General features: G+C 38.4%; 3 protein-coding genes and 1 long non-coding RNA gene across 5 annotated transcripts; 2 read left to right on the forward strand and 2 right to left on the reverse strand.

Moving 5' to 3' along the window:
• Positions 1 to 546: 546 nt before the first annotated feature.
• LOC113040384 (keratin, type II cytoskeletal 8) lies at positions 547 to 6,623 on the forward strand. Its single transcript, XM_026198735.1, has 9 exons — positions 547 to 834; positions 1,762 to 1,970; positions 2,169 to 2,229; positions 3,981 to 4,076; positions 4,284 to 4,448; positions 4,796 to 4,921; positions 5,002 to 5,222; positions 5,334 to 5,380; positions 5,833 to 6,623. The coding sequence occupies exons 1-9, from the start codon at positions 547 to 549 to the stop codon at positions 5,934 to 5,936; spliced, it is 1,317 nt and encodes a 438-aa protein (XP_026054520.1). The 3' UTR covers positions 5,937 to 6,623.
• LOC113040385 (uncharacterized) lies at positions 5,425 to 7,286 on the reverse strand. The gene is made up of 4 exons (XR_003275210.1): positions 7,048 to 7,286; positions 6,446 to 6,474; positions 5,790 to 5,898; positions 5,425 to 5,676 (listed from the first exon to the last, which is right to left on the reverse strand). It is a non-coding gene; the product is annotated as an uncharacterized LOC113040385 (long non-coding RNA).
• A 664-nt stretch (positions 7,287 to 7,950) lies between these two features.
• On the reverse strand, positions 7,951 to 10,878 carry LOC113040388 (pre-miRNA 5'-monophosphate methyltransferase-like). The gene is made up of 2 exons (XM_026198739.1): positions 10,673 to 10,878; positions 7,951 to 8,856 (listed from the first exon to the last, which is right to left on the reverse strand). Exons 1-2 carry the CDS (start codon positions 10,865 to 10,867, stop codon positions 8,296 to 8,298), a joined length of 756 nt encoding a protein of 251 aa, XP_026054524.1. The 5' UTR covers positions 10,868 to 10,878; the 3' UTR covers positions 7,951 to 8,295.
• On the forward strand, positions 10,716 to 12,635 carry LOC113040389 (cytochrome c oxidase assembly protein COX14 homolog). 2 transcript variants are annotated; one of them, XM_026198741.1, is made up of 2 exons: positions 10,716 to 10,855; positions 12,285 to 12,635. In XM_026198741.1, exon 2 carries the CDS (start codon positions 12,292 to 12,294, stop codon positions 12,466 to 12,468), a length of 177 nt encoding a protein of 58 aa, XP_026054526.1. In that variant the 5' UTR covers positions 10,716 to 10,855; positions 12,285 to 12,291; the 3' UTR covers positions 12,469 to 12,635. The 2 variants fall into 2 exon arrangements, with proteins under 2 accessions (XP_026054526.1, XP_026054525.1); XM_026198740.1 differs by lacking the exon at positions 10,716 to 10,855 and adding an exon at positions 11,069 to 11,192.
• The last annotated feature ends 357 nt before the right edge of the window (positions 12,636 to 12,992 follow it).

Below are 12,992 nucleotides of genomic sequence, written 5' to 3' on the forward strand. Positions count from 1 at the left end.
ACTCTGAACTCTGTCAAATGTGACACAAGTCATAAGTAGCATGTAGCAATAGCCAAAAGAGGCAACATTGAATGGGTCAAAATTATCTGTTTTTCTTTTATGCACAAAAAACATATGACTTTTAAGTAGAGATCATGTTCCAGGCAGATATTTTGCTAATTTTAATATCAAAACTTAATTTTAAAGTAATTGTATCTTGGCCAAATATTGTCATGTCCTAACATGCATCAATGAAAATGATAACATGCCGTTAGTATGGTCCACATTAAACCTTTAGCTGGAACATGAGCATGGTGAAAAAATAAGAGAGATGAAGAGAGAGTGTGAGTTCACTGCCCATCTAGGAGCTCAGATAAAGCACACAGTGTGTACGTGTGTCCAACCTGAAACAGGTTTTCCCACAACAGGAACTCTCCACCCCATCCTGGTTGGCCTTTAAAAGCACAGCCTCTCTACAGAGAGACACCCGTTGTTCTCAGGTCTGCCCACCTGTTCTCACTTGAAACGTCTTCCACTGCAGCTCTCCACGGTTTCTCTGGTCCAACTATGAGTCTGAGAAACAAGCGCATCAGCTCCAGCAGCTCTGTGAGGAGCAGTGGGAAGATGGGAGGCTACGGCTACAGCAGTTTAAGTGGGATCTCCTTGGGAGCATCTGCCCCGAGCTTTAGCACCAGCTCTGCCTATCTGGGGCCACCCATCGCTAGCGTCTCGGTCAACAAGAGCCTGCTTGCGCCTCTCAACTTGGAGATCGACCCCAATATCCAAATGGTGCGCACCAAGGAGAAGGAGCAGATCAAGTCGCTGAACAACCGCTTTGCCACCTTCATCGACAAGGTAAAGTTGGGTCTCTTGTTCTCAGAGAGCGTTTTGTTAAATATAGTAGCCAAAAAGTCAAGGTCTTACAATGTTAAAACCAACACAGCGATGATAAAGTCTTAATACGAGCGACATCCAAACCTCTGAGGGAAAGCTGGTTTTGGTAGAGTCGCATGAAACTGATAGTTCTGTTGCGTGATCCACTTCTCTGAAGCCTGTAACCTGATAAAAAGCAGGTCAGATCTGACCAAGCCACTGAAGACAGCACTATCCCAGTGAGTATGAAGGAAGCTTTTGTGTGGCGGAGGACAATGCAACCGAATCACAGGGGCCCGCTGGACTGAAATCGACACTTCGATCGCACCGAAGCACAACAGAGTCACTGTTATGTGTCGGGGCAGGGCTGGGTCCTCCAACACGGGTCTAGGGTCAGCTTCTAAAGCACTCAATATGAAGGATTTACGAAGAACCCATCTAGGTCAGCCGCTACTCTCCAGAGTGTTACCGTTCAGCTAATGGGGAGTCATATTGCTCCGTTAATGAGTCCATTCTGGCAGGGTGGGCATCAATTAAAGCAGCCAGGCTTTCAGGATGTGCAGTGAACTGAAGAAGTCTTGAAGAAGAGCTCTGAAATTCCACAGAAGTCGACTCTTTCTTTGTTCTTATTTAAAGATGACAGGAATAAGTTTGGTAACAGAACATTAGTCAAACACTCTAAATAGCCAACCTTATGTTCCTCAATGAAGATTTACAATTAAGGTGAACACCTTTTACAAATCCAAATATGGTCACTTTAAGAACAATTCTTTAGATGATGTTATAGAAGCCACCTGAGAATTTACCAAATTTCTCTTTATTCCTATATCTATTCCATATGAAAGTCAAACATAAAAAAAAGAAAAACTGAATAAATAAAAAATCTACTATTTATTGTTACCTCTACAGGTGCGCTTCCTGGAGCAGCAGAATAAGATGCTGGAGACCAAGTTTGAGCTGCTGCAGGGCCAGACGCCGGGCCGCTCCAACGTTGAGCCCATGTTTGATGCTTACATGGCCAACTTGCGCAGACAGATGGACGTGGTCAACAATGACAGGACCAAACTGGACGGAGAGCTGAGGAACATGCAGGGACTGGTGGAGGACTTCAAACACAAGTATTTAGATCCACACAAACACCTCTGTTCTCTGAACTTAGAGGCTATCTTGTATATCTTTGAGAAACCAATTATTGGGCCACACTGACACAGCTTGGGTACCATCAAAACCAATGGATCATACTTGCTATAAACGTGTTTTCAACCATTCACAGATTCACATTCACAAATATGCACTTTGTATTTTCTTTGACTCAGATATGAAGATGAGATCAACAAACGGAACAACCTGGAGAACGACTTTGTGATCCTGAAAAAGGTGGGATAGCTATACGTCAGAGGTCAAAAATAGTGTTTTTACTCATTATGAAACACAATCCCATAGGTATGACCTCACTGTAATGTGGGGTTAGGACAGGCTACACAGTGAAAAGCTGGACTTTTTTCAGGACCAGGGAAAGTTAAACTTTCACAACACGTTGAATAAAAGCAGCCCAGGAGAGGGAACAATGAAATGTTTGGGATGGGTAAAGAGCTCTGAGCCTGAAGGGATCAGATCACCATTGACAAAAGCCAGGGTGGGGACGCGGCATTATTTATACACTAGAGGAGATCGGTTTTCAATGGCGTTCCTATCGGGAGCAGCAAGAAGTCAAAGTTGCATACTAAAGATCTACAAGAGATGTAGGTTTTGATATAGCAATAGAAGTCTTTTCTGGTGCATGGGGTGGGGGCTGTTGTTCAATGCCCAAGGAAGATACAAAAGTTATTCAAAGTTGCAATTGAGAAGAGGAAAATGGAGTTCTGTGTGTCCCGCACAGTGTTGTGGGTAACGCGTTACAAAGTAACGCGTTAGAGTACTCTAATTACTTTTTTCCTGAAATTTGTAACTTAACGCGTTAGTTTCGTGCGTAAGTAATCAGTAACTTCGTTATTTTTTTAAAAAAAGTAATCCGTTATTTTAAGGAAAGGAAAATCCCGACTGCAGCCTGCTTTTTGTCAGACAGTAGTCCTAGGTCTACTGTGCCACCTGCGGATGTACAGGATCAGCGGAGCCGAAGCTCTGTGATCGTAAAGTCAATGGCTGTGATGCGTCTGTGCCCTGCGCCTGACCCCGTGTGTGTGTGTGGGGTTTTTTTTTTTTTTTTTTTTTCGAACTCCCGGCAAGATAGCAGAGAGGACAGCGTTTGGTTTATGGAAGTACGCACATTATTTTCAATTTGTCAACGAAAAAGAAAAGAACATAACGGTAAAATGCCCAATCTGCTTTGGTGAAAAGCTTCTGTCGACCGCCAAAAATTCTACCTCAAATTTAACGCTACGTTGTAATCACTACTTTGAAGAGTAAATGTAAGAGGACTGTGTTAAAGCGAATTTAGGCTTGTGACTGTGAGTGACACTAATAATAATTAGTTCGGCTATTAAGCGATTTGTCATTTGCCTGTGTGGCAGTGAAGGATTTAATTCGGTTTGTTATCATTTCTGTTTGACAGGCAGCTGTTAATTTCTGTTAGATCATTGGCTGGCTGGTTGTTCATCATTTCTAAATGGATTTAAATCTGCAAGCCTGTTTAAGGTTGTGTTTACAAGTAAGCATACTTGTACTTTGATAACTGCATTATTTAAAGAAAAATCAGGAGTTATCTTGTGGTGCTCATAATATACAGTAGCCTAGGCTACCCGGGCTGGGTAACGTTAGGTGCGAATTCTGATTAATAATATGTTCTGTGATAATAAATAAATAAAACGCCATGTGGAATAGCCTATTGCTGACTGTCTTTCCTGTTATTGTTATCCTGCAGTGTTAATTTAGTCGGATGACTGACGTTATTCATTGTCGGGAGTCACGACTTCTAGGTGCATTTAAAGGGGCCGGGGGCTGTGTCTGTCATGTGTCGTGTGTGAGCCGCTGCAAACTGCTTTTAATTTTTGGTAACGCATGAGTACTCTAACGCGTTACTTTTATGAATAGGTAACGCTGTATCATAACTGATTACTTTTAATTGATGGTAACGTTGTAACCTAACTAACTACTTTCCAAAGTAACTATACCCAACACTGGTCCCGCAGGATGTAGACTCTGCATACTTGGTGAAAGCTGATTTGGAGGACAAAGTTGGTGCCCTGACTGATGAGATCAACTTCCTGAGGACCATCTACGATGAGGTAATGCATGTATACTAAACCAGCCATAAAACTATATCCAAACATAGCACACTGTTTGTCTTTAAATATTTACCCATGATTTGCCATCTAAGGAAACAGTGGTTGGACCAAAACAAACATTTCAACTAATATGACTTGCAAAAAAATATACAGTAGTGTATATAGTAGTTTCCATACAGCTGAACTTGCTTCATCTCTATGGATCAGGAATTGCGTGAGCTGCAGGCCAGCATTAAAGACACGTCGGTCATTGTGCAAATGGACAACTCCCGAAACCTCAACATGGATCATATTGTGGCCGAAGTCAAGGCTCAATATGAGGAGATCGCAGCTAAGAGCCGCGAAGAGGCTGAATCCTGGTACAAGTCCAAGGTAGACACAAAACACACACTGTTTCCTTTTATAAATTGGTTGCCAAGTCAACATGAAACGCGATTTCCGAACTGTATTTCAAAGCACATTCAGTGACATAAAATCTAGGATGGGACCAATACATTGGGAATTCATTGGGTAGGGAAGCCATATCTTAACATTTTAATGAAATATTTTAAAGACATTTTTCCTCTGGAATGAGTAATCGTTCACAATAAGACCCAGAAGATGGATCAAGAAAGTAAATAGGGTCAATTCTTTTCTTTAGAACTTCATAAACAGCTTTCATTTTAGAATAGACATCAAAATCCAGTGTACTGATCGTTTATCCATCCCGTGCTGCTCAGTTCGATCAGATGTCCTCTCAAGCCATTCAGTACAACGACGAACTGCGAAACACTAAAGGAGAGATTGGAGAGATCAACCGCATGATCAGCCGTCTGCAGAGCGAGATCGAGGCCATTAAATCCCAGGTGAGAAATGTGCTGCACTAACCTTTGCATTAACTTAAACCCATGCTGGTCGCTAACTCTCAAACCTACAATCGATTTAGCGCGCTAACCTGGAGAACCAGATAGCGGAGGCCGAGGATCGTGGCGAGATGACTGTGAAGGAGGCCAAAGGTCGTATTAAGGACTTGGAGGAGGCGCTTCAGAGAGCCAAGCAGGACATGGCTCGCCAGCTCCGCGAGTACCAGGAGCTCATGAATGTCAAGTTGGCTCTGGACATAGAGATCGCCACCTACAGGAAGCTGCTGGAAGGCGAGGAGGACAGGTAATGGAATGAGTCCCCTTGAAGTGAAGTGTATTCTTCCTAAGAAGGGTGGAACTGAAATGTTAGCATTAAAAAATATTGACCGTCTTGATTTTTTCTTACCTCTTACAGGATTGGACAGCAGCCAGTTGTGAACATTCAGTCTGTTCCCAACTACAGTAAGTATAAAATGGACTAATGGGACATTATTCATCACAACAATGGCCACATTAAACACACACTTCTATATGACATTGCCCATGGCATTGTGCAGCTTGTAATGTAGTGTCTTTTTCCTCTAGAGATTAAAAAAAAAGCATTATTACCACTGGGATATGTTGAGATGCTCTTGAATTTTTTACATATCTTGGTCAAAAGGCCTCTCAAAAATATTTGCCGCTGGTCCATTCCTTTATGAAACAGCCATTTCCAAGCACTCGATCATGTAGAAATTCAAACCTGTCTCTCAATATGCCTGAAAGTGAAAGAGGACATTCAACATCACATTAAAAAAGTCCTAAATCCCATTTCATCTTGAGTTCATTACCAGCACACATTGTGACCATAATACAAAATCTGAAAACGTACCGTTTCTTCTACTGTTTAACTGAATTATTGTTTTTCTTCACAGGTTCCAAAGGGATGAACGGGTTTCAGCAGAACAGCTCTCCATCACCTAAAATCCTGATCAAGACTACTGAAACCAGAAACAACACCAGATTCAGCACTCACTGATGTGTTAACCATTACTGAAAATGCTAAACTATACCTATGACAGTTCACATGAAATATAGAAGTAGTTTTCTTTTGACTTTCTATAGATCAATGGGAAGAATCTGAAATTAATTTTCCGAAAGAACAAGGACTTTTATTGAAATACTTTATATATTCAATATAAATACTCACAAATTTAATGACTATATAAAATGAAAATATAGAATGATTTATTCTAAAAATTATAAAGCGTGCACATGATTGCAATACTTACGCTTTAAAATGCATTTCTTTTTCTTCAGTCTGAATTTGATTAGATTATTGGATTTGATTATTTACTAGAACACAATTTGTATGCAACAGCAGTATATCTTGTAAACCTGCAACCTGATACACCATTTCATCAAACAGATCTGATTTCAACAGTTGAAAAAATGACCTGAAGACTTATTGTAATGTGTGATGTGAAAAAATTAAGATTAGTCAATGTCTGTAAGAACAGAAACCATGCAGAAAAAATAAACACTCACCTTCTTCAACAAGACAGAAATGAGAAGGCCTGAAAAATAACACCAAAATGAACATATTCTCAATGGTGCAATTTGAGTATTTCTTCCTGTAAAACCTGTTCAAATATGGCTACAGGCAAATACACATAGGACTGTGAATTATGCCTCTGTGACAGTAAAACATGATATGATGACATTCTTCATATTGTCCTTGTTCTCAATAGCTTGAAGCTTCATAACTCACACAAACAACAGCCTTGGGAATAGTTTCTGTTTAAGCAATATTTCAACAGAAACTGTTTCAGCTCTACTGTTATCCCATTTATGAGAATTAAAGTAATTCTTGAGGAAGACAGGATCCGTTTACTATGTCTGAAGGGGATTTATACAGCGCATCGCGATTAGTGAGGGTATAACATTACCTTGAATCAGACAAAGCCCAAATTTAATCAAAATTACATCCTGAAGACCTTTCAGTGATGAAAAGCATAAAGGTGGAGACACAATGTCCACGATGACGACCAGAATACACCTACTTTCATTAAATAAATTGCTCCAAATTACGTAACGTTCACAAACTCGATTAAACTTAACTATGATAATAAAAGGATATTATTTCTTACCACAAATTTGGACGAGCTCTCCTCGTCCAAAACATCTTCGTTTCATGTTTTGTGGTACTTTCACTTTATTTGTTAAAATGGAAGTGCCCAATTAAACGTTATATGAAAATAATCACACATAAGAAAGCGAACAGCCGCCAAGTTCGACCGTTAATGTTTGAATTCTGACGGAGAGCGCGGGAAGAGTTCTGTGACATTTAATCTGGAAATGCGCCAGATTTTACTATTTTATACGTACACACACATAGACGGGGTTAGATGCTTTAATTGGATCAAAAGTGATGACATATACATTTATAATGTTACAAAAGATTTATATTTCAGATAAATGCTATTCATCTGAACTTTCTATTAAAAAAAAAAAAAAAGGAAAATTTTTTAGGCTGCTCAGCTGTTTTCAATAATACTAATAGTTTTTTGAACAGCAAATCAGAATATTAGAATGATTTCTGAACGTGACTAGAGTGATGATGCAAGAAATTCAGCTTTAAAATCACTGCAATAAATTACATTACATTATACATATATTGTTTTAAAATATATTCAAAGAGAAATGTTATTTTAAGTAATTAAATAATTTTAGATTCTTTTCTGCTTCGGATCAAATAAATGTAGACTTGGCTTCTCAAAAACATAAAAAAAAAAAACTTTTGACTGTCAGTGTACATATTTATATATTTTCATTTATCGCTCATTTAAAATACTGTTTATGTATATATATATATATATATATATATATATATATATATATATATATATATTTAAAAAAAATAATTCTCTGTATATACACTGCTCTCAAAAAAAAAAAAAAAAAAAAAAAAACAGTAAATACAATAGACATTAGAAACATTATAGTGGAGTATAGCGTTTATTAAAGTGAAACGTTCACAGCATGTGCCAAAAAAAAAAAAAAAAAAAAAGACTATATCCATCTGCCTGCAATAGTTAATTTAGAAAGATAAAAAACAATCCAGATGACAAACATATTCTTCTACTTTTTAATAATAACAACAACGATAAACTAAAAATGTCTTCTTTGTATCTGTCAATTAGATATTCTGTTACTTAAAAACGTAAAAAAAATAAAAAATAAACAATAATAATAATTAATGGCAAAGTATACATCACTAACTCCCCCTTGTGGTTGGTAAAAATAGCTACAGTATACCAGACTAGGGTTACAGTTCATTGTCAATCCCTAGTCAGGCAGCTGTAGATTAAACTTCTGACCCACTGTTTTGCTCCTAATCATCGTCTTTTGAAGAGCAGAAGACTTCTGTCCCATGAGGTATTCCCGAAACTCTGCACCAAATCCATGCTGCACTGCTTTTCCAAGTGCTCTCTAGCATGTGCAGCCATGTCCCCTCGAATCTCAAGGGTCTTGAAGTGGTCAAAGTCACTGCGGCCCAGTTTGCGTAACCGGCGCGCAGCGGAGCGATAACACTTCCACGGCTGCGCCTCCAGCAGCAGAAACTCACAGAGAGACGCCAGTCTGGAGAGGAGAGACAGAAACGCCTCGTCTCCGTGATTCAGATGCACCCACATAGTCACCGCAAAACAGGTGCACAGGTGGAAACGGGGGCAGCCAAACCTGCCCAGGTGTGACTCTAGCACTGCCTGGCTCTTTGCACCATCTGTGATATCCAGGGGGATAAACTGGATATTTTGGGGAAGGGGGTTGGAGTTTTGCGCCCGAAGGATTAAATCCTGGTCCAGGTCAAATCCGAGTAGATAGACTTCTCTTTTAGAAAAGTCACTTACAGAGGCTTCCTCATGCAATAAATGTTTGTAGAGAGCAACAGACAAGTCCTGACAAACAGAGGGAATAACAAACAACATTTCAGTAATTAAAAACCCATTTTTTATGAGTTAAATATACATGAAACCAAACAAATGACATAGCAAATATATGGCAAAATTGTGTAAATCTAAATAATTTACTGCGGAGCATAACTAAAAAAAAAATCCCATTTGACTTCCATGTCTAGAAACCTGTTATTGCATAAATGATGACTGTAATTTAGTAATTTATATCAGTTTTTATACTGGTTTCAAGCTTAATACTTAAAAAATGGAACATATGAGTGGTTTGATTCATTAATATCATTCTAAAAATAGCTTATGAAGTGCTTTAAGTGGGCCGGCACCGGTACTCAGTACCGCCACTTCCAAATATAGCTCTTGAGCATACCACCACCTCTCGGTGCGCCCAGAACGTGCTTTTAGCGTACGTTCATTTGGACATCTGTTTATTAGAGGTTGTAATCCTTTGCCTGCACTGACGCTTTTCAGAGCGCCCTTCACAATTCACGCTTCCTAATTCTTCCTAGTTCGGAGTATGGAGCGTGAATCATTTGAACCAGTTTGGGAGTTCGGAGCCGGATCGCGAATTTGAGTCAGTTTCGGGAGTTCGGAGCGGCTTCACGGATCATTTGAATCAGTTCGAGAAATCAGAGCGGGTTCGTAAATCATTTGAGTCAGTTCGGGAGTTCGGAGCGGCTTCACGGATCATTTGAATCAGTTCGAGAAATCGGAGCGGGTTCGTAAATGAGTCAGTTCGGGAGTTCAAAGCGGGTTCGCGAATCATTTGAGTCAGTTTGGGGATCGCGAATTATTTGAATCAGTTCGGGAGTTCGGAGTGAGATCGCGAATCCTTTGAGTCAGTTTGGGGATCGCGAACTATTTGAATCAATTCGGGAGTTCGAGCGTGATTCATGAGTCAGCTCGGGAGTTCGGAGCTGGTTCGCGAATCATTTGAGTCAGTTTGGATCTTTGAATGCAGTGGGTATTTTTTCAAAATCCTTTTGCACATTTTATTTATGTTCAGTAGTTCTGTTGACTGCTGTATATAAAAGCCCTTCAATATGTTGCCTCAGGGGGTGAGGGGAGTCATAAAAAAAAACAGAAAATATATATATTTTTTTTTGGCTAGAGAGCCGGTGTAGCAGTCGATTCTGTTCCCCTCGGAATGTCTGTTTCCCCTCGGGCCAGGTCCGTTCAATAAACCCAACCAAATAGTTAATCAAACATTTTCCTAAAGTAGCCTAAATTCCACGGATTTGGCCACATTCCCGCATGCAAATACACCAAACACCTGGATGTAACGAAAGCAAAAAGGGACAAATTTCTTGCTACACTGCAGCAGTAAAATGATTCTCACACTCCCGTTTATGTTCTTTTTTTTATTATTATTAATCTTGCAGTTGTTCCGTTATTTTTGTCTTATGTTTTTAAATTTCAAGTTGAAAAACCTCTCGTCTTAAATTTATTTTTCAAGTTTAAGATTTAGGACGGTATTTTGAACTATTTGACTTGCCGTACATCCAGTCACGCTTCTTGCGCACGCTGGTTCTGATCGTACGTATAGTAACTCGGCAACTACGCAAGAATTGTAGTATGTTTGCGTAAAGGGGAACAGACATTCCGAGGGGAACAGAATCGACTGCTACACCGGCACCTCTTTTGGGCCACTTAAAGCACTGAGCTTAAGGGAAAACATTACGGCAAGTTTGTGCTTACAGATAACCACAGCATACAACAATTTAAAGAAAATGATTTTAACAAGCTTAATATCTAATAATGAAAGTATAAAATGATTATTTAAATATTAAATCTGTCATTTTACCCCTGAATTACATCCCACGTCCAGGATTAACACGCGTTCAGAGCCGAGGCCGATGTTTTGCAGCAGTGTTTGTGGTATTAAACTCAGGCGGTTCTCTGGCGGGTTGAAGCTGTAATAATTGATGAAGTTTCCATAAGGAGCAGCTCCAGGATCTTCGCTGTCCTCTTCATTCACATGGGAAACGTGAGTATCCATGTCTTGTCTGTCCAACGACAAAACAAGTCCTGACGGCGCGCGTTACCATACAAAAACTAGTTCCTCAATTCGGATCGATTGTACACATTTATAAATTTAAAAAAAGGCAGGCGGTATAAAGTTAAAAGTCAGCCATTCAAAACGGATATCCAACCCAATGGTGTAAAATATTACCTTTAAAATGAAAACTACGAGAAAAACGTTTACACTACTTTTCTCTTCTGCTTCGCCATAGCGTTAAGTAACTGCGCATGCGCATAAACCATTTCCCTGACAACAGAACTGCATTTCCTCATAACGTTACTTTGGATTGTAATTTAAACAGGTGAGACTGCACGTTTGGCATATTTTATCTAAAGGCAGTAATATTAAACAACTCTAAACTGTATTTTCGTAGAATAAAGCTGACTTAAGCTTGTTTTCTGACTATTTTTGGTGAATAACAAACGAATTGTGGTTTAGATTAGAGAACTGAGATGCAAACACGTGCCGATGTGTTGTAAAATCGAAGAGAAATAAAACTAGTGCTGTCAAATTATTAATCGAGGTAAATCGGATCCGAAATAAGTTTTTCTTAACATATATAAGTGTGTACTATGTATATTTATTATGTATAAATACAAACACATGCATGTATATATTTAAGAAATATGTTAGTTTTTTAAACATATTTTTATGTAATATAAATATATACATGTAAATATTTCCCAAATACCGTGTGTGTTTATTTCTATATACATAATAAATAAACACAGCACACATACAAATATTACATAAACAAAAACTTTCATTTTGGATGCGATTAATCGTTTGACAGCACTAAAAATTAGTATGCACGAATAAAAATATGATCTTTAATGAATATGTTGACATGTACCATGGTAATACTGTAGTATTCCTTGACGTATTTGTAAATCTTGATTTTAAAACTAGAGCCAAAAATCTAACACAATTACACTTTCTTCAGTAAAACTGTGGCACGTCCTTTGATATTATTCGTGATATTTCAGATATTATCTTTTCACATTTTAAAGCCTTGTTGTGTATCATGCTAACATTTTTGTTATATTTGGCTCCCAGAATGTTCTGCGAACATTACTTTAGGTTTCCAAGACATAGGTTTCAAGTTTTTTTTTTTTTTTTGGGGTTAGCCAGTCTTTGCAGGAATAACATTTTTTTTTAGGTTTACAGAATGTGCCTAAAAAAATAAAAATAAACAAACAATAATAATTTTCTTAGAAGCTACCCAGATGGTAGGCCTACACATACATCTGCAAGATATCTGTTAAAGATCACTTGATCTAGAAAGCATCTACTGTGCACAAACATCTGACAGTTTTACTTTATAAATCATAAACCGATGTTAATGCAGACTTCAGATAGACATCTCTATAATGTATATGTGCCATCTCCACAGATCGGTCATGCTCAGCGGGAAGCGCATCGCTGATGTGGGTTATAAGCTCTTCTCGGGCTCCATGATGCTGCTGACGGTGTACGGCGGATACCTGTGTGTCCTGAGGGCTCAAAGATTCATGCAGAGACAGAAACAGCTGGAGGCACAGAATGAGAGCACGGCTTCAGAAACCATTAAAGACTGAAGACACAGGCTGTAAATCATCACTTAACCGGACACTGATCATGTCACACGGGTGGGACAGTGTGTAGACCAGTGCATTCATGACCCCTGAAGGGTTTATTTACCTTCTTGAGGAGTTCAGTGAGATCTTGTGTGTTGCCATATATTAAATGCTCCTTGTTCAATCTCCTATCATGAGTGTTTGTGCATGTCCTGTGGATCTGCAGGGTTGTGAAAATGCTTTTAAAGATTACGAAAACTTTTAGAGCTGAACAGAAATGTAAAAGATTATATGCCAGCGTTTTTCATTGTTAACCCTAAAAATAAATATATTTAATTTGTTTTTGTTTATTGAAATAAAGCTGAGATAAAATGCAAAATAGATGAAAAACTTGAAATAAGATAAGTTTAGATTAAAGTTATAAAATTAATAGTACTAAATCTGAAATAAAAGTAAATATAAAAGCTCATAAATTATGTTATGAATTATATATTACCCAAAATTAAAACAAAACCTTAAAATAAAAGCCAATTTAAAATATTAAT

This window comes from Carassius auratus, chromosome 22, assembly GCF_003368295.1.
Source record: "Carassius auratus strain Wakin chromosome 22, ASM336829v1, whole genome shotgun sequence".
Classification (NCBI taxonomy): Eukaryota; Metazoa; Chordata; class Actinopteri; order Cypriniformes; family Cyprinidae; genus Carassius; species Carassius auratus.